Consider the following 18,123-nt stretch of genomic DNA (forward strand, 5'->3'; position numbering starts at 1 on the left):
GTATTTCACATCTTGTGAAGCTGGAAATCACAATCCACTTAAACACAAAACGCCTATCGACAGTCGAACTGCAGATTTCCTAGTAGACTTCCAGAGATTTTAATTTAGAAATGCTTTTATGTAACCGCTCTGATTTTTCCTTTGAGATAACGTTTTATTTCCCCACCGCGCTGTTTCCCCCACCCCGGCTGGTTCCACAACCAGCACTGCCCTCTGGTGGGAATGGCTCCCATTGTTTCCCAGACCATGGCGGTGGTGGCGATTAGGATTAGCCTTAATGACAGCAAAGGAAAACCATTGCAATGAGGATGACGTTAATTTAAGTGCGAGAGGAATTGTCAGCTCAATCATTGGGAGCGCTCTGCCCTTTGACCATGCCAAGTTGTTCTCTCCAGCAGAAATTCCCACCCCAGGATATTTTTTCCACCCAGCTTCCTACCACCCTTGCATTGTATGAGTTTTTTACCCATCATGCATCCTGTACACTACAGGTCCAGCAACATGGGCGATGGCAACCTCCAAACCAGACATCATGATCATCCTCTTGAGCAAGCTGATGGAGGAGGGAGACATGTTTTATAAGGTGAGAAGAGTGGTTTGGGGAAAAAACGGAACAGATGCAGTTTGCAGCGTAACTTTGTATGAGGTTTTGACTCATTCGAGCCATGCTGCTGCCTTCATGCGTGGCAAGTAAAAGCTACCGCTCGCAGCGTTCCTTGTGTTGCAAACTCTTTGGTTTTGGTTAGTGGGGTTGGGGAGGGGGCGGGGGGGGACTGATTGCCCGAATCTGTAACGAAGCTGAAGCAAAGCCAAGTCTCTCTGCAGTCTGGATTTGAGCCAGCGCTTCATTTCCTCTTTGAAAACACCAGAAGCCAAGTGTTTTACAGAGATTCGGAGTGCTGATGTCATTGCGTCAGATCGGGCAACCTTGTCATTACCTAGCAGGCTGACTGCTGTGGAACAAGGCGACGAGAGAGTAGATCCCAGAGAAACTCGTGGAAGAAACTTCTTGCAATGAAAACAGATTGTCAGGACACAGATGGCTTTATCGTGTCCTTTAGCCCATGGGAGACGTTCCGCCATTAGAATTAGAGAGTCTTTTTTTTTTTTTTTTGCTCTGTGTTTATTTTAAGCCGATCTTTAAAACCTGGAGATTTGCACACACACACAAAATGTGCAAGTACAACAGTGATTCACTGCTAGGCTCTAAGGGTGAAGCAGAAAATATGCAAAGCTGGCATTATAACTGGAGTTATCTGCCAGAGATACACGATGCAGCTGAGAAACTTGAGTCTAAAAGGTTTTAAAGCTTACTATTCATAGCTGCAAAATTTATGTCTGGGTCATCGCAAATTGCACGCGTCCTAAATCTCGTTTGATCCCATTTTGCCCTCTTTCTCTCACCCTGGCTGCCGTGGCTGCCCCCCTCCAGGGCGCAGACCATCCCGTCCCAAAAACAGCTGCCCAAAATAGCAAAGATGAGTCACCCTTTGAAGGTGACTGTTGCGTCCCAATAACTATAAAAGGAACCCAGTTGACAGGCACCTGTAGACACCTGATTTTTAGACATCTAAAGTCCACGGAGATGAATCCCAACCCATTTGTCCAACTTGAGAGCCACGTCGGCGCCGTAACCTTTATCTTTGCTGTCGCGGTGGCGTTTCTGAGCCCCAGGAACTCGCCCAAAGTCCCACACTTCGTATTCTTTACGCTCCCTGGTGCTTATTAAGCTTTGGGTGTAGGGTGTGCTCCAGAAATATATTACTGATCACCCAGCTCAAAAGACCATCCATCCAGAAACCAGATGGAGTTGTATCAAATTAACATAACACAATTTCTGCTGTTTCCCACTGTAGCGTGACAGCTCTGTACCAAGTGGGAGAACTCGACACGCACAAGGCATCTATCTGCATTTCCAGATCAGATGTTCCCTTGATCAAACGCTCTGGCTTTTCTTTCTAGAAAAGAGCTAAATGGTGGAGTCATGTTCCCTTCACCACCTAAAACATTGGTGGGGCTGGTGAGTGAGCTCTCTGCGGTGCACTAAACTCAACCCAAGGATGTGTTTTGACATGTTCTCCTTCTATTAGAAAGGTAAAGTGAAGGAGGCTGCCCAGCGCTACCAGTACGCTCTGAAAAAATTCCCCAGGGAAGGGTTTGGAGAAGACCTGAAAACTTTCCGTGAGCTGAAGGTGTCGCTCCTTCTCAACCTCTCCCGATGTCGAAGGAAAATGAATGTAAGTCTCCCCGCCCTTCATGGCCTTAAGCACAAGCTGCCAGCATTCTGCCGGTGCGCAGAGACGTGTCCGTCCTGTCATCGTGCTTTGACCTCGGAGATCTCTCCTCTCTGTAACCTGGTTGTCCTTCACAGAGCGCTGGCATTTTATAATTCAAAAGAAGTAACGATTTAATATGCATTTCTGATGATTAAAAATTCATGGCTGTGTTTATAGCTTTTTGAATTTTTTATTACTCCCTTTTGATGATGATGTGAGTTGGGGGTGGAGGCATTTTCCAGATTTCTAGGGCAGTGGTGAGGGAGGAGCCAGGAGATGCGCTCCTTTGAATACTAATTAATTTAAAATGAAGGAGCATATGCTTAGGGGGCTAGCACTTCCCCAGGGCAGTGACTCATCCACAGACACCCCCACACGCTCCCTCTCCTCCCAGAACTGCCAGATCACCGTCACTCCTCCCCGCTCCCATCTAGCAGCATCTAGTGACCGGCTCCTGCAGCCTGGCCGTCCTTCCCCCTCGCTCTGCATTCAGGGACTTTCACCTCGACAGCTTAAAGTCTCCGTAGACTCAAAAAGTGAAATCTCTGCCAGGGCCATGAGCCAGAGAAGATGACACCCGAGGGGAAGGGGGTTTTGTGACGCCTTCATTTCTTTCAGCTGTGAGGGAGACATTTGAAGAGCGGTGGAAGTAAAACCTTAACGCTGGTGAGCAAACACCACAGTTTGTAGAAAAAGCGTGAACCTTCTCTTTAAACGAGCCAACTCGCAGCAAAGCCGGTGATTTAAGGACAAGATTTTCAGTTTACTGTTAACTGGGGAATCCCAGGTGCTGTGATAAAAAATTCCAGGGGGGCGGTGTCATTGCTCCTGCAGTTTTTGCATCTGTGGACGAGACCATAAAAGATACCTGCCTCTTGACTGCATTCCCAGTTTAGTCTCTTAGGCGATATCTCTTCAGTGACTGCTACTGAAGGTACAAATCAAAGTATGAGCTTCCCCAGGCAGGGCATCCAGATAGCGAGCTCTCCTTAGGGGAGATTAAACCTCACCCTGGGTTTTTGCTAAGGTCCAGCTGACCCTGCTCGCTCGCACGTGGCAGCTCCGTGCAGTCTGAGCCGCCATCTGTGTGCTCGTGAACTTTGTTTCTACAAGGTGGAGTTTGTTTACTGACTTCTTGAACAAATGAGGAGCGCTTCGGTGCGTTCTCCCAGTGCTACTCAGGGTCACAGCCCAAGTCAGCAAGCCAAAATTGTGTTTGGTTGCAACATGAAAGCCCCTCCACGGGGAAGAGGTCTCCTTTGCAAGCGCCCAGCTTGAGCCTAGTGGTCCGTGAAGCATTCGGGACAAGGCGAGGGAGGAGAGCGGGCAGGGTTTGAGCTGTAGCTCATAGTCTCACGGCACTGCCACTCGAAGGCAGCCAGGGCGGTCTCCAGCCCGTGCTGTCACCCTCTCCCACCCCAGGGGAGGGAGAGGCAAGGAGCAGTGGAACGGGTTGGACTGGTGAGAGGCCTTTGCCAGGTGAGTCCTGTTTGTAGCTACCGAGACACCGTACTCCCTTCCTTCATGTGCAGTTTTACTCGGCCCCTTCGAAGTGTGTCAGTGTGCAGCAGAGTGGGAAGCGGAGGGCGTGGGAAAGGTTTCCTATTGCTTTCAACTGTGGAAAAAGTCCTTCATGAGATAACATTCCAGCCTCTGCGAGACCAGATGTTTCCTCAAGGCTGTAGGTTGTTGGAGAGGGGTTGCATGCCCTTGTTGGGGACACAATCAGTGAGAACGGAGCCAGTGGCACGCTGGCCTCTGTGGGTGCTGACAGCATCCGGCGTTAGGAGAGGGCTTTGAGTCTTCGGACATGCCATCATAGTTTTCTGGCCATAAATGATGTCGAATCCACGTGAAACATTCCAGTACCATCAAGTTTTCCGAGTTTACATGCAAAATAAATGTCCGTATTAAGTTTGCTTTCTTCCCAAACTGCATATATTTTTTATTTCTCTATCTATTCAATTACTTACCTGCACACCTATTGTAACGACAGGATTTTGGAATGGCGGAGGAATTTGCTACTAAAGCACTGGAGCTGAAACCGAAATCTTACGAAGCTTACTATGCAAGAGCAAGGGCCAAGCGCAGCAGCAGGTGAGGAGCGAGAGAGAGAAAAGCGCGAGGGGCTGCTCTCTTCAAGCCTGGCCAGGCTGATGTAGTCATCCCCCATGCAAAAACCGTACCAGGGTCCCCTCTGAGCAACCTGGTCTAGTGGGAGATGTCCCTGCCCATGGCAGGGGGGTTGGAACTAGGTGATCTTTAAGGTCCCTTCCCACCCTAGCAATTCTATGATTCTAAATGGCAAAGGGACATTCATTAATGAGATCACAAACCTCTCAAACTCCCAAGTAGCGCCCTCCCTCCCTACTACTAACTTGGTAGTTTCTGGAGAGGGCTGAATGCCAACGTTTTGAGAGGTTCGCCTTAGTTGAACTTTGTCTGAACATCTTAACTACACCAAGATTGGGTATTCTTTTAAAAAAAGACACTTCGGTTCAACCACTATTTGGACTTGAAGCAAAATATGACTCATGGAAGCGCTGTGGCCTGTGTTACGCGAGAGGGCAGGCTCATTCATCACAGTGATCTCCTCTGGCCTTAGAACCTGTGAATCTCTCTGTCCTACAGCACTTTGGGGGAGGCAGAAGCTGCTGATGGCAGTGGCCATGCAGGCAAGCGCCAGCCAGTGAGCTCTTAGCCATGGCTTGTGCTCCCAGCACCGCAACCAGCTTGTAGAGGGCTCCAGCGCTGGGGTCTCCGCATCTCAGCTGGAGCCCGGAGCATTCCCTCCTTAACCTCCCTGAAGGCTAAAGGATGTGAGGTTAGATTAATTTCAAAAGCGATCAGTGGCATTCCGAAATGAGCAGGAGGCCTTGCCTTTGAGTCATATGCTCACGGGCCGGACGCGCTGTCGTCTCAGTTGTAAACGGCAGCCGAAATGCCTTGGATGGCAGCGTGGAGAATTGCCAGTAGCCGGAGGTGTGTCGAGTCCGCCTGTGCAAACATCGTAGCTCAGCAGACACCACCAGCACCATTGGACCTTCCATGCTGGAGGTGATGTGTGGAACCGGCCTCCTGGCCCAGCTGACGCTGGGCTGCCTGGTCCGCTGGGTCCTGATGTGGGAGGTGAAGCCGTGACCTTCTGTTACCGCAGAGAAGTCCTGCTCGCTGAGCCGCACTGACCTAATGCCTTTCCTTTAATGGTTTTCCTCTCCATTGTTTCCAAAACACTTGTAAGGAAGCCTAAGAGCTGGGTTCCTCCCCAGATGGTATCAGCCTCCCTGCGTACAAGGGTCCTTTTCTCCCAGATCTCTCCAGCAGAAACCATTACCATTTTGGCTTTTCTCCTTCGTTTCCCAGTTGGTGCCCGGCAGCACCCCGAGGTCAGCACAGTCCGGGGAACAGGAGGCTTTTCCTTCCTCCACCTGGTTCTCAGTGGCTTGCGCAAAAGCTTAGGCTGGGGCTGGGAGGTGCTGGGGAGCTTTCCCCGGTGATCATCCTTCCCCCGGTGATCATCCTTCCCCCAGAGGGCAATCCTGTTCAAACAGTTGGTTTTGCTCAAAAGCCAAGTGTCCCTGTAAATGACAACCCCCTTCCCCGAGCCCCCCCCTCCCTTTGACTCCTCCCAGCCTTTCCCTTGCAAAGGCTTCCCCGGGGGGCTGCAGGCTCCCGAAAGGGGCTCTGTTCCTTCCTTCTGAAGACGTTAGCCAAATCCCTTGCAAAATCGGAGAGACAAGCCTTGCCCAAAGCGCTGACCCGTGGGAGCCCCTGAGCTCTGGAGCCAGCCCTGACGCTGTGTGGTCTTGGCATCAGGCAGAAGTTAAATTTTCACTGGCGCGAGCGGTTGCAACTCCGTCAACGCTCTGCTTGTTTACAGCAGTGGTGAGCTTGGCTCTTCCTTAGTGGTGCTTTGGTTTCCCCTTTGCGAACGCGGGGGCAAAGCTCCATGGTGGTGCTGTGAGGAGTAATTAATTAGCCCGTAACATGCACCGCAGAGGACGGGCGTCTTTGCTAGTCTGGGTTGTGCCATCTCAGGACTCTGTTCCCCTCTTCCGCAGCATGGCTGGCGGTGTTTTCCTTCAGTTTGGATAAAATAAGTCTGAGGGAGGCGCATGAGGCAGAGTTTGAGAGACGCAGCCCGCGGTAGCAATCACAGACGTCTCCCTCAGTAACACGGACAAGCCGCTTAACCCGCAGGAGCCTCCGAGAAGGGCTCCATTCAAATCCAGAGTAATTTCAGTTCTCGTTTCTGTCCCTTTGTCAAGCAGGCAGTTTTCAGCAGCCCTGGAGGACCTGAACGAGGCCATCAAGCTGTGTCCCAACAACCGTGAGATCCAGCGGCTGCTGATGCGGGTGGAAGAGGAGTGCAGGCAGGTGCAGCAGCAGCAGCAGCAGCAGCAGCCGCCGCCGCCGCCGCTCCCGGTGGAGCCTGAGCCCGAAGCCCAGCACGAAGAGCTCTATTCTGTGCAAGACATCTTTGAGGAGGAGTACCTTGAGCAGGATGTAGAGAACGTTTCCATTGGCTTGCAGACAGAGTCCAGGCCGAACCAAGGGCTGCCCATCATCCAGAGCCCGCCCCCGTCCCCAGCTCACAGGGACTCAGCCTATATTTCTGGCTCACCTCTTGGCTCTCATCAGGTCTTTGATTTCAGGTCCAATAGCTCCGTGGGTTCACCAACCAGACAAGGGTACCAGTCCACGTCTCCTGCTCTGTCTCCGACGCACCAAAACTCGCATTATAGACCCAGTCCTCCGCACACGTCCCCTGCCCACCAGGGCTCCTCTTACCGCTTCAGCCCACCTCCTGTTGGAAGCCAAGGGAAGGAATATCAAAGCCCACCACCTTCTCCTCTTCGTAGAGGTCCTCAGTATCGCGCCAGCCCCCCAGCAGAAAGCATGAGCGTTTATAGGTCACAGTCCGGTTCCCCGGTTCGTTATCAGCAAGAACCTAGCGGAGTCAGCCAGCTCCCCGGTAGACCGAAGTCTCCGTTGTCCAAGATGACACAGAGGTCCTTCCAGATGCCCCAGCTCCCCGTGGCTGTGCCACAGCAGGGGCTGAGGCTGCAGCCAGCCAAGGCGCAGATCGTGAGGAGCAACCAGCCCAGCTCCGCCGTCCATTCGAGTACTGTAATCCCAACCGGTGCTTACAGCCAGGTTGCCCACTCGATGGCCAGCAAGTACCAGTCGGCATCAGGGGAAATGGGGGTTAGCCAGAGCAGGTTGGTCTACCAGGGCTCCATCGGCGGCATCGTAGGTGACAGCAGACCAGTGCAGCACGTTCAGGCAAGCCTCAGCGCAGGAGCGATCTGTCAGCACGGAGGGTTGGCCAAAGAAGACCTTCCGCAGAGACCGTCCTCGGCGTACAGGGGGGGTATGAGATACAGCCAGACACCTCAGATCGGGCGAAGCCAGTCCGCTTCCTACTATCCGGTGTGTCACTCGAAGCTTGACCTGGAACGTTCTTCCCTCCCCGCCAACCAGCTGGGCTCTCCAGATGTGTCTCATCTCATAAGAAGGCCCATCTCAGTTAATCCCAGCGAAATAAAGCCTCATCCTCCAACTCCAAGGCCCCTGCTCCACTCTCAGAGCGTTGGCCTCCGCTTCTCTCCTTCCAGCAATAGCATCTCCTCCACCTCCAACCTGACTCCCAACTTCCGCCCTTCTGCTTCGATTCAGCAAATGGAGATTCCTCTCAAGCCAGCTTATGACAGATCGTGCGATGAACTTTCTCCGGTCTCTCCCACGCAGGGGGGTTACCCCAGCGAGCCAGCCCGTTCCCGGACCACGCCGTTCATGGGAATCATAGATAAAACCGCTCGGACTCAGCAGTACCCCCATCTCCATCAGCAGAACCGGACCTGGGCCGTGTCGTCAGTGGACACTGTCATTAGTCCTACGTCTCCTGGCAACCTCCCCCAGCCGGAATCATTTAGCCCGCCTTCTTCAATCAGCAACATTGCCTTTTATAACAAAACCAACAATGCACAGAATGGCCATTTGCTAGAGGAAGACTATTACAGCCCCCATGGGATGCTGGCCAATGGGTCCCGGGGAGACCTCCTGGAGAGAGTCACCCAAGCCTCCTCGTATCCCGACGTCAAGGTGGCAAGGACACTGCCAGTGGCACAGGCCTACCAGGACAACCTGTACAGGCAGCTCTCCAGGGACTCCAGGCAGGGGCAGACATCCCCAATCAAACCAAAGAGACCATTTGTGGAGTCTAATGTGTAAAAGACGCTTGTTGGAGTAAGACCCTCATGTTTTCAGCACACACTTCCAAGCTTGATTTCCATGCATATTATTATTTTTATTTCTCTTTGGTAGCTACATGACCAAGTTTCTCCGGTACTTTGTGTGGTGGTCAGACAGCCATGCACGTGCTCCAGCCCTTTCGTTCCCCAGCTGACCGTGAAGCCAACATCAGCTGAGCCAGTACGGTTTGCCCAATTCCAGCTGAATTCCCAACCAGGATATCTTAGTACGTGGTGCGGGGTGGTCCAGAAATATCCCCTACGCAGCGGGAGGTAATCGGCACTTTTTCAAGAGACAATCGCATTCTATTTAAATCAGTTTCTTTTGTCTCGATGAGCTCTTACTCTATTCTGATGGGAATTCCTAGCGGGAGCAGAGCAGGGATCACAGGAGCCTTTCCCGAGGCCGCATCCGCAGGTCCCCGTGCCAGCCGGGTCCTTTGGCTTTTTGCCCCCAAAGAGCAAATCGCCCGCGGCGAGCAAGGGCACGAGGCGTTCCAATACCGAGTAGCTATGCACAATAACCATCCCGCTTCATCTGGTTTGTAGCGGTTTAATCCGAATTGGATTCCTTCATTGTTTGATGGCATCACGGGCCAGAAGGGGCGGGGGACACACCATGCTTTGCTACTTCGCAGGCTGCCTGCCGGCTGCGTGTCCCCCCCCACCGACGCCGATTCGCCCTGGGGCACTTTACAAGCGTTGAGTGATTAAAGCGGGTCCTTCGTAGGGGTTTTAATCAGCCGAGGGAATTGGCCAGAAACCTCTTGCGCGCGAACTGGGATCGCGACAACTTCTTCTTCTCGCCGTTAGCAGACGGCTGCACCTCACACACAGCACCGCGTTTTTCTCCGGGACGGTTTAACATTGCGGGGGGGGGGGGGGGGGGGGGGGGGTTGATTTAGTGGGTTTTTGTTTTTTTTTTTTTACTTGCAAGGAAGAACCAAAACCTGACTTAGAAAATGGTATTCAAGGAGGCAAATAGCAATGTTGGATTTTTTTTTTTTTTAACTTTTTTTTACGATGAGGGTGCGTAACGTGGCACGATGGTTCCCGAGACAGGAAGGGTCCTTCTGCAAACCCAGCCCCGCAGCGTCCCTCCGCAGCGTCCGTCCCCTGCGGCTCGCTCCCGCCCGGGCAGCCGGTGGTGCCGCAGCGAGGGCTGCGCTCCGCTAAGATCCGCTCCCGAAATCTTGGAAAGCGATCGCCGCGTTCCGTACCTGTAAATGGGAGAGACCGTGTTCTGCTTTTTAAGGACCTGTAGTTAAGAGATATTTATAATTTATTTATGCAATCTGTTTTGGGACATTGTTTGATTTGGGATTTTTACTTTTTTGGTTTTTTGTTTGTTTGTTTTTTAAATCAAATGCAAATCACGTCAAGACAGCATGAAAAGCAGGGGACGCTTCCAAAATTATTCATATGGGATTTTCAATAATTTCTCAGTTATTCTCTGAAATTTTTTTTTGGGGGGTGGTGGAGGGACTTTCTTTACAGCTTCATTTATTACTGGCGGGTTCGTAATCTGCCTTTTCAGGGCGAAGGGTGGGAGGGAGGGGAGGGGGAGCGATGAACGCTGTAGCTTGTTTTAAAGCGAGTTAGTGCCTGTTGCCCGTGCTGATCCTCCCTCGCATCGGCTCTCGGAGCGACGGCAGCGCTGAGCAGGAGGAGCGATACCTTTCGGTCTTTCCAAAGGGCTACGCGCAGAGATCGCCAGACTTCTCGAACCAAATCGTGAGGTTCCAACCTCCGCTGGTGTAAATGAGCATATCCCCAGCGCGACACCAGTGCAGCTACATCCATTTACACCAGATGCGGACTTGGCCCGAAACTTTTTCGCAAACCCTGGCTTCAATGGGGCTTTTTGGGGTTTTTTTGGTGTCTGCGTGTGGGTCGGCACATCTCGTCGCTGTTTCATTGCCTAATTTGCTCCGAGCAAACCGGGACGTGCACATCTTGGGACGGTGGAGGCTTTTGTGTCTCATAGACACGGTGAGAGCGTTCGGGGGTGGGGGGGGAGAGGAGGAATTCCTCCATGGGGTTTGGAGACCTTTGTGCCCTTTGGGGCTCTTTGGTATTTGTCCAAGCCAGTATTTGGATTGAGTTTGGTGTTTTCTTTCTGGAGGTGCGAAGCGCTGACTCTTTGCTTTATTACAGGGCTCTGTAAGGTGGGGGGGGGGGACAGGACTGGGAGACCCCCCACGGCCGCGGGGACGCTCAGCTCCGTGCACTATCTCTCTCCTTGCAAAGGGGGTCTGCTGATTATTTTTTTTCTTCCTCGCTTTCGTTTTTTTGAAGCAGCGTGTTCTGCTTTCTGAGGAATAACCGGTTTCTCCTCCTCCGCGTACAGTGCGCCTCTAGCTCCGACATGGCTCGGGAGCAGCACCAGTTGCTTTCGCTCGACGCCTCCCATCCTCCAGCTTGCCCGAACCAGTGAGTGGCTTCCTACCCTTTAGTTGCTTCTTTGAAAGGAAAAAAATTAACCAAATTCCGCCCCGTCCCTATTTGGTACGGCCGAGCAAGATGCGCTCCGGCCGTCAGCCGGTTCTCTCCGCCGAGATGCCAACGGGACGGTCGGGGAGCGGCGATGCCAGAACCCCCCGTGCTTTGCTTTGGCTCTTCACTGCCTTGTGCTCCCAGTACTGCCCCTCCGAAACGTCCCCCCACAGCGCTTCTGTGTGTAACTCTTTGGGTTTATGAAGATGTTTTAAGGGAAAAAAAGAAAACAGCTCACACTTCTACCACAAACACCAAGCTGAAAGAAGGCTTAAATACTGCGGCGTGCAGGTTTTTTCACGATACCACGTGTTACATTTTTCACAGGATTCTTGCACTAATGGTTTTCCATCTGTTCTCTCTGTAAATGGGTGCACTTTACTGTTTGAATTTGTTACTATGATAAATACTGGATATTTAAGCGTGAGTAGTGTCTTCATTAGAAAATAGCAAAACAGCTCTTGTCTCTTAGTGTATTTTTCAAAAAAAAAACCAAGAAAAAAGAAAAGAAACTAAGCAATGAATCATAACATTTATAGCACAAGAACTGACTCTTGTATATAAGCATCGACAGATTGAGTAATTTTTAAATACAAAATTATTTGCAGTGGTTTTAAAGCGCTTCCCCAGCAATTCTCTTAGGGACGGTTGAGGCAGGATGGCTGCTGTAGTCCCCGGGTGGGTAAGGAGCACACCTCTCCCTGGAAAAGCCGTTCTTTCCACACACACCCCCGCCCCGTGTCCTCAGAGTCAGGGTTGGGATTTGGCCCGGAGGAGGACGCCGAGGTGGTTGCGCGTTGTGCTGCCGTGCGGGGTCCCGTTGCGGAGCGCTGCTGTACACGGGGCTGGGATCTCGCTTGACGTCCCTTCACCCTGTCATCTCAGATCTCCATCCGACGAGCCCGGGCCGCGTTGCGGGAGCAGGCACAGTGTTTCAGACACGGTGTTGTGTTGTCCATCCGTGCCACGCGCTTAATTACCCTTTTTGAGTGATTAAGATGTGGGGCGATGCTGCCAGCCGGCGCCTCCATCCCCTCCCCGGCTGCAGTGGCACCGCTGGCGAGCCCCCGTCTTGCGAGCGAGTGGGATTCTTACGTGCACCGAGTAAACCGGGTTTTTGATGATATTGGAACCTCTGGGGTTGGTTCTTGGGGTGCGCTGGGGAGGCGATGCTGAAGCCGAGCCCTGTATTTGTCCGGCCGTCCCACCAGGTGTCTCCCGTCCTCTGCCCGCAGCTGCTCCGAGAGCCGCCGCAAAGCTGGAATCTTCTCTCCCAGCGTCGGGTGTGGGTGTCTGCCGCATCCCCGGGGGGGTTCGCCGTCTCTTCTTTGTCTCCCAGGCTGGGAGGATGCTCCGGTCCCAGGGGAGGGGACACCCGCCTGGTGGGGGGCTCCACAGGGGTCCCCACTGGGGAGGGCTTGCAAAATAGTCGTTGGTGCTTGGGAAAGGGAGGGGTTTACAGGGACAGATCCCTTGGGATCCGTCACCGCACAGCCTGAGCCGCCGTCTCTGCGTGGCTGCTGGGGAGGGCTCCCGACAAACCCAGGGCTGCGTCTGTCTGTCCGTCTGTCTGTCTGCGGTGCCCGTCTGAGCACTGGACTTTGGGGTTTTTTTTTTCCTTTAACCTGGCTGTAAAGAAAAACCGCGTGGCTAGTGTGAGCGTGGGGTGTGCGTATGACCGACACCTGAGCCATACTTGGGTTAGGTCCGGAACCAGGGTGGCTACTGAATTTGGAGCGATTCCGTCCCCTCGTACGAGGGTTGCTGTATATTCAGGGTTACCCAGGAGAAGTCTAGCTAAAACCGAAGTGCCAGCTCCGCCTTATCTCGAGAAAAGCAAGCCGGCGTGCCTGCTCGTCCTCCGCCTTCCTTGCCAAGGGGGGGGTCCGCGGGGAGCTGTCGCAAGCTCTTTGGTGGTTGTACTTTGCTTTAAGTCTTGGGAATTCAAGATAACTCTTCTACCGGGATTAACGGTGTGTAACCAAGGGCTTAGGGGAAGAGCTGTTGTACCCGCTGGGACCTCTGCAGATAAATGCCTTCACCCCCGTGCTGGTTGCTCTCCGCGAAGTCTGGTGGGGTGCGTGTTGGACACAAAGCACAATGGTTGAAAGTTAATCTGCGTTTTTTTCAGATTTGTGTGAATAATTGCTGGATTTTCATTCAATCAAACTCTTTTTTCTAATATAAACCACTAAGGGCTCAATTCTTTAGCAAGATGCGTTCGTGTCCAACTCCTGACTATACAGCTGGATCTCACCGCAACTCTTACAGACCTACCCGAGAGAAATCACAGCTAGCGCGACCGTCACCGGGAAAGCCAATGGGACACCAAACCCATCCGCCGTATCCTTTCCTCCTGCTCATTTTCTAGCTGTCACGGTACTGGGGAGTCAGCAGCCGGGTGCCGTCCGACGGGATCGCATCCTAGAGTCGCGGAAATGGAGGGCTGCTTTGCCAAAAGACTTTGTCCCTGCCGGGTGACGCCGGCGGGGACGGCGGTGGGGCTGCGGGGCGTCTCCTCCGGCGGGTCGGGGTCGTGCTGGGCGGGTGGGAGACCCTCCCGCCCGGGGAACGGGGTCACCGTTCTGCCTCGCCGTGCGCTGATAAGCCAGACACCGAGAGCAGCACCGCGCGCTACATCAAGCCCATTTTGTTGCTCCAGCGATAACCCAGAGACTCGCGTGGACTCTGCCAGTACTGCCGGTGTCACCCCCCTCCAGCCTTTTCTTTCCCATAGTGTTGCATTCAGCGTTTTGTCTCCCTTCTGTCTTCACATCCGAGAGGATCCGAGTTTGGTACAAACACGTACAGTACACGCACCTTGTGCTTTGTACAGTTCCCTGGTTGCCATCCTCTGAGACACTTGCTGGGAAGATCTTTAAGACACTTAAATTTTCCTTTAGCTTTTCTATAATTCTGATGTAAAGGACTTTCTCTGTACAGTATATTATTCAATGCATGTTCTGTTCTCTCTACTGATATATTGAACACCACACAGTTGTGATATCGTGCAGTGGGAAGAGCAGCCCCTGCCGACAGCGGAGGCCTTCGCCTCTCATGTATAAGGAAAGAAGAAAACATATTTTTTCCTTTGCTGTATTTGCTTGAGCAGAGTTTTCTTGTCTGTACATGTGAGCTGTGAGATAGATGTGAAAAGTTCAAAAGAATGCATTTCTTCCCCCCCCCCAATGTATACAGATTGTAATCTGTACAATGAAAACTGTATGTATGAAAAAATGTACTTATTTATAAATGGTTAACACTTGGAAACGGCATCTGGCCTGGTGTTTTTCTCACACTACGGAGAACGAAGGAGGGTGCTGTGTGTCGTCTCGGCGTGGAAATAACCTGGGGACGTCAGGACTGTGCGAGGGTCGGGTCTGGCTGTCACTGCCCGGGGATGGGGACGGGGATGGGGACCTGGCACCGCCGGGAGCAGGAGGGGACGGAGGCAGCGCTGCTGCTGCAATTGGCAAAGGGGCCTTAATAAAATAGGGGAGGGAACTGCATCAGGGAGTTTTCTGGATTAAATTGCAGAAATTTAGACATTAGGAAGAAGTTCTTTCTACTGAGGGTGGTGAGACACTGGCCCAGGTGGCCCAGAGAGGGGGTGGAGGCCCCATCCCTGGAGACATTCAAGGCCAGGCTGGATGAGGCTCTGAGCGACCTGATCCAGTTACAGATGTCCCTGCTCACTGCAGGGGGTTGGACTAGGTGACCTTTAGAGGTCCCTTCCAACCCAACCCATTCTGTGAAAGCACAGCTCAGTGCTGTGGACACTGGAGCCCCGCAGCTCCCGAGAACACGAGCGTCTCCTCGCTTCATCCCTGCCCAAACCCAGGGGCTGTGGTGAGCAAAAACCCCCGGCTTGGGCTTGGGCTTGTGCCGTTGCTGGGGCTGCTCTTGCTTTGCAGCGCTGGGATCGGGACATTCAGGTTTCCAGCAGCTTCGCCCGCGCGGCCGCCTGTGCCGAAGCCCAGAAGGAAGAGGGGACGCTCTCAGCAAAGGAGACGAGCCCACATCTCAGGGACGCACCTCCTCATGGCCGTGGGTCTCCCCCAGGTCCATGGGCACATCCAGTGCATGGCCAGACCCTGGAGACATCCCTGTGGGGTCCCTCATGCAGCCACTGCTGAGCTCTGTAGCACGGGATGTATGGCACGGGGCCCGGACGGAATGATCCCATCCCAAATCCCATCCCAAATCCCACCTGCCCTCCCCAGCTCCTCTCCCGGCTGCCCGTGGCGCGTGGGAGCTCTGGGGTACCCTGAAACCATGAGCTGGAGGAGGACAGGGTTAGCTGCAAACATTTATTGGGTCAGGAGCATCCACTGAGCAGACAACACATCGTACGACAGGGGAAAACATTTCGGACATGAAGATGCTGAACCACACAGCTGCCGGGTCGCTCCGAGCCCCTGGGGAGCCCTGTGGGGAGAGCAGCCCCCACGCGCGGCTGGGCTGGGGGCCAATGGGCTGCCGGAGAGTGGGAAATCTGGGTGATGGCAACTATCCCCTCTGCCCGTGGGCGCTGGGAATGGGCCGTGGGCTTTGGCCGCTCGCAGTGGAGAAATCTGGGCCCCCACCCCCCGGCCCCCAGAGCAGGGCAGAGCCCAGGGACCCCCGTCCTTCGTGCCCCAGCGATGCTGCCAGCCCCTGCCCCTGCCTGTGGCACCGCTGTCCCCATGGGGCTGGGGTCAGGCTCGGAGGGTCACCGGGGGCTGCGTGGGACAGAACTGAGAAGGATTAAGGCCAAGCAAGGCTGAACCCAATGGGCAGCGATACACCAACAAGCGTGTCCTTCCCCAGCTGTCCTCGTCACCCTGAGCCGGTCAGAGCCCCAAGACACTGGGGACGAGGTAGACAGGGACATTCCACCACGAGGTGCCCGTGCCGGGGACAGGGGAGCTGGGGACATCACTGGCTGCTGCCGCCGGGGCTCTCACCCTCCGTCAGGGTCTTGAAGTCCATGGAGAGGGCCAGTTCCTCGGCCAGTGGCGGGCGCTTCCAGTCGTCCCGTGTCAGCACGTAGCCCACCACCAGCCCAAAGGCCACCAGCAGCACCCCCAGCGTGTTGGCCAGGACGCCCTCAGGCACAAAGCGGCTGTAGGAGTCACTGCAGGGACAGAGGGGGATGCTCAGACCTCAGGGTGTGGGTGGCCTGTCCCTACCCTGGCTAGGAGCTCCTCCTCATCTTCATCCTCTGGGCACACTCCCTGGGAAAGGTCCTTTTCCCCCAGATCAGAGCAAGAGGTGACTGCCTGGGTGCTGCTCGCTCTGGGGAGGGACACTCTTGGTGACAGCAGAGAAAACTGGGGGCACAGTCCTATAGCGGGGCTATAGGCACCCCCCCTGCCAGGTGTGGTCCCCCAGCCAGAGGGAGGTGGGGTGCCCCACAGCCATATCCCCACGGTGCTGGGGCTGTAGAGTTGGGGCCGTCACTGTGTCCTCCAGCTCCAAGGGCAGAGGCCATGGGGACATGAGCGTCCCGGGCCGGGGGGAGGGTGGCTCTGAAAACACCTGTCTGCAGAAAGGAGTCAGTGGATATTTTATCCCCACCCCCAACAAAAGCTGTCGCAGGACCCAGCCCTTGTTAAACACCATCTGGGAAGTGACTCAGCAGCAGCAGAACTGAAGGCTTCAGGGGGAGATTTAATAGCCAAGGAGCCATGGCCTGAGCAGGGGCCAGACTCTGCCCCATGGGGCTGGAGCAGCCCTTTGCTGGGGGTCAGGGGGATCGGGGGGCTACTACTCCCCCCCACCCAGCTTGGTCACCCACCTGATGTTGAAGAGGAGCATCTCGGTGATGCCCAGCAAGCAGGTGGTGATGGAGAGGGCAAAGAGGGCGATGCCAAAGAAGACGTGCTGGGGTTTGTACCGGCTGCGCAGCGAGAAGGAGGCGCGGGGGAGCAGGAAGAAACCGCAGCCCAGGAGCCACTGTGGGGGTACGGGATGTTACGGGGCGCTGTGGGGTCCCTTTTCCCCCCGGGGGGGGAGCGGGGGGGGGGGGGGGGGGGCAGGGGCTCCCCAGCCCTCACCTGCAGGAGGTAGAGCACGAAGGCGGCCATCCCGCACCAGCTGTGCAGGCTGTACATGTTGGGGATGCCCTTGCTCCGGTGGGACTCGAAGACGGCGACGATGCCTGCGGAGAGGAGCCCGTTAGCGCCGGGGGCCGGATCCAGCCCCGTCCACCCGTCCCGGCGCCGGCGCCCGCTCACCCACGAGGGCGATGAGCAGCGCCAGGCCGTGCAGCAGCGCGTGCAGCGCCTTGGTGGAGCGCTTGGCTTCGTGCCTGAAGACCCGGTAGACCAGGAGAGCTGATGGAGAGAGGGCAGATGAGCATCCACAGCGGGTCCCCCACCTCCCCGGCACCCCGCATCACCCAGGGGTGCTGCAGGCAGGCGGGGTGGTCCTGGAGCATCTTCCCTGTCTTGTTTGTCACCGTTTTGTCCCCTTCGCCCGGCCGCAGTCTGGGGGGCTTTGAGGCTGCAGCGGGGACAGGGCGCTTGTCCTGCTCACCGTCACCTTGGAGGAAAACCATGCCCAGCACCATGCAGAGGGGGTGGACGTTGAACTGGAGGTGGCCGTGCCAGGCCACGCCGCCCCGGTAGCGGCCCAGCCAGGCGCCCGTGGTGGCCAACAGCGTCAGCCCCAGCAGCTGCGACACGGCCACGTAGGCCGAGAGCCCGGCGGGCGGCGGAGCCCCGTCCATGCCGGGCCTGCGGGGACAGAGCGGAGCGGGGAGCGCGGCCGGGGGGGGGCCGGCCGGCACCGCCCTCACCTGCCGCTTCCTGCCGCCGCCGCGTCACCGCGCCCGGGGGCGGCTCCCGGCGGCCACGGCCCGGCCCGGCCCGGCCCGCTCCTGCCCCCGGCCTGCCCCTGCCCTCACAGCCCTCCCGGCACAGCCCTCCGGCCCTCTCCCTCCCACGTTATCCCTGTCCCTCCCGCCCCGACCCTCCCGCCCTGTCCCTCCAGCCCCATCCCTCCCACTCTATCCCTGTCCCTCCATCCCAGCCCTTGTCCCGCCAGCCCCGACCCTGTAGTCCCATCCCTCCCACTCTATCCCTGTCCCTCCAGCCCCATCCTTGTCCCTCCAC

At 55.3% G+C, this 18,123-nt stretch overlaps 2 protein-coding genes across 11 annotated transcripts in view; one reads left to right on the plus strand and one right to left on the minus strand.

The window, feature by feature from the left end:
• TANC2 (tetratricopeptide repeat, ankyrin repeat and coiled-coil containing 2) overlaps positions 1 to 10,062 on the plus strand; it is a 336,817-nt gene extending 326,755 nt beyond the window's left edge. For all 10 annotated transcript variants that reach the window (XM_054224167.1, XM_054224164.1, XM_054224162.1 and 7 more), the window contains 4 exons: positions 492 to 583; positions 2,091 to 2,237; positions 4,273 to 4,373; positions 6,548 to 10,062. In XM_054224167.1, coding sequence (XP_054080142.1) covers positions 492 to 583; positions 2,091 to 2,237; positions 4,273 to 4,373; positions 6,548 to 8,510 — 2,303 coding nt within the window. In that variant the 3' untranslated portion in view covers positions 8,511 to 10,062. The remainder of the gene's footprint in view (positions 1 to 491; positions 584 to 2,090; positions 2,238 to 4,272; positions 4,374 to 6,547) is intronic.
• Positions 10,063 to 15,763: 5,701 nt separating this feature from the next.
• Positions 15,764 to 17,738, minus strand: LOC128919310 (transmembrane ascorbate-dependent reductase CYB561). Its single transcript, XM_054224558.1, has 5 exons — positions 17,546 to 17,738; positions 17,245 to 17,343; positions 17,065 to 17,168; positions 16,806 to 16,963; positions 15,764 to 16,142 (listed from the first exon to the last, which is right to left on the minus strand). The coding sequence occupies exons 1-5, from the start codon at positions 17,736 to 17,738 to the stop codon at positions 15,944 to 15,946; spliced, it is 753 nt and encodes a 250-aa protein (XP_054080533.1). The 3' UTR covers positions 15,764 to 15,943.
• Between the last annotated feature and the right edge of the window lie 385 nt (positions 17,739 to 18,123).

Source organism: Rissa tridactyla, chromosome 19 (genome assembly GCF_028500815.1).
Source record: "Rissa tridactyla isolate bRisTri1 chromosome 19, bRisTri1.patW.cur.20221130, whole genome shotgun sequence".
In the NCBI taxonomy this organism is placed as follows: domain Eukaryota; kingdom Metazoa; phylum Chordata; class Aves; order Charadriiformes; family Laridae; genus Rissa; species Rissa tridactyla.

Excerpts from the sequence above, each read along its gene's own strand:
- LOC128919310 (XM_054224558.1), bottom strand. The coding sequence starts at position 17,738 with ATGGACGGGGCTCCGCCGCCCGCCGGGCTCTCGGCCTACGTGGCCGTG. Across the intron at positions 17,344-17,545 it reads GGTTTTCCTCCAAGGTGACG|CTCTCCTGGTCTACCGGGTC; the intron begins GTGAGCAGGACA and ends TCTCTCCATCAG. Across the intron at positions 17,169-17,244 it reads GCTGCTCATCGCCCTCGTGG|GCATCGTCGCCGTCTTCGAG; the intron begins GTGAGCGGGCGC and ends TCCTCTCCGCAG.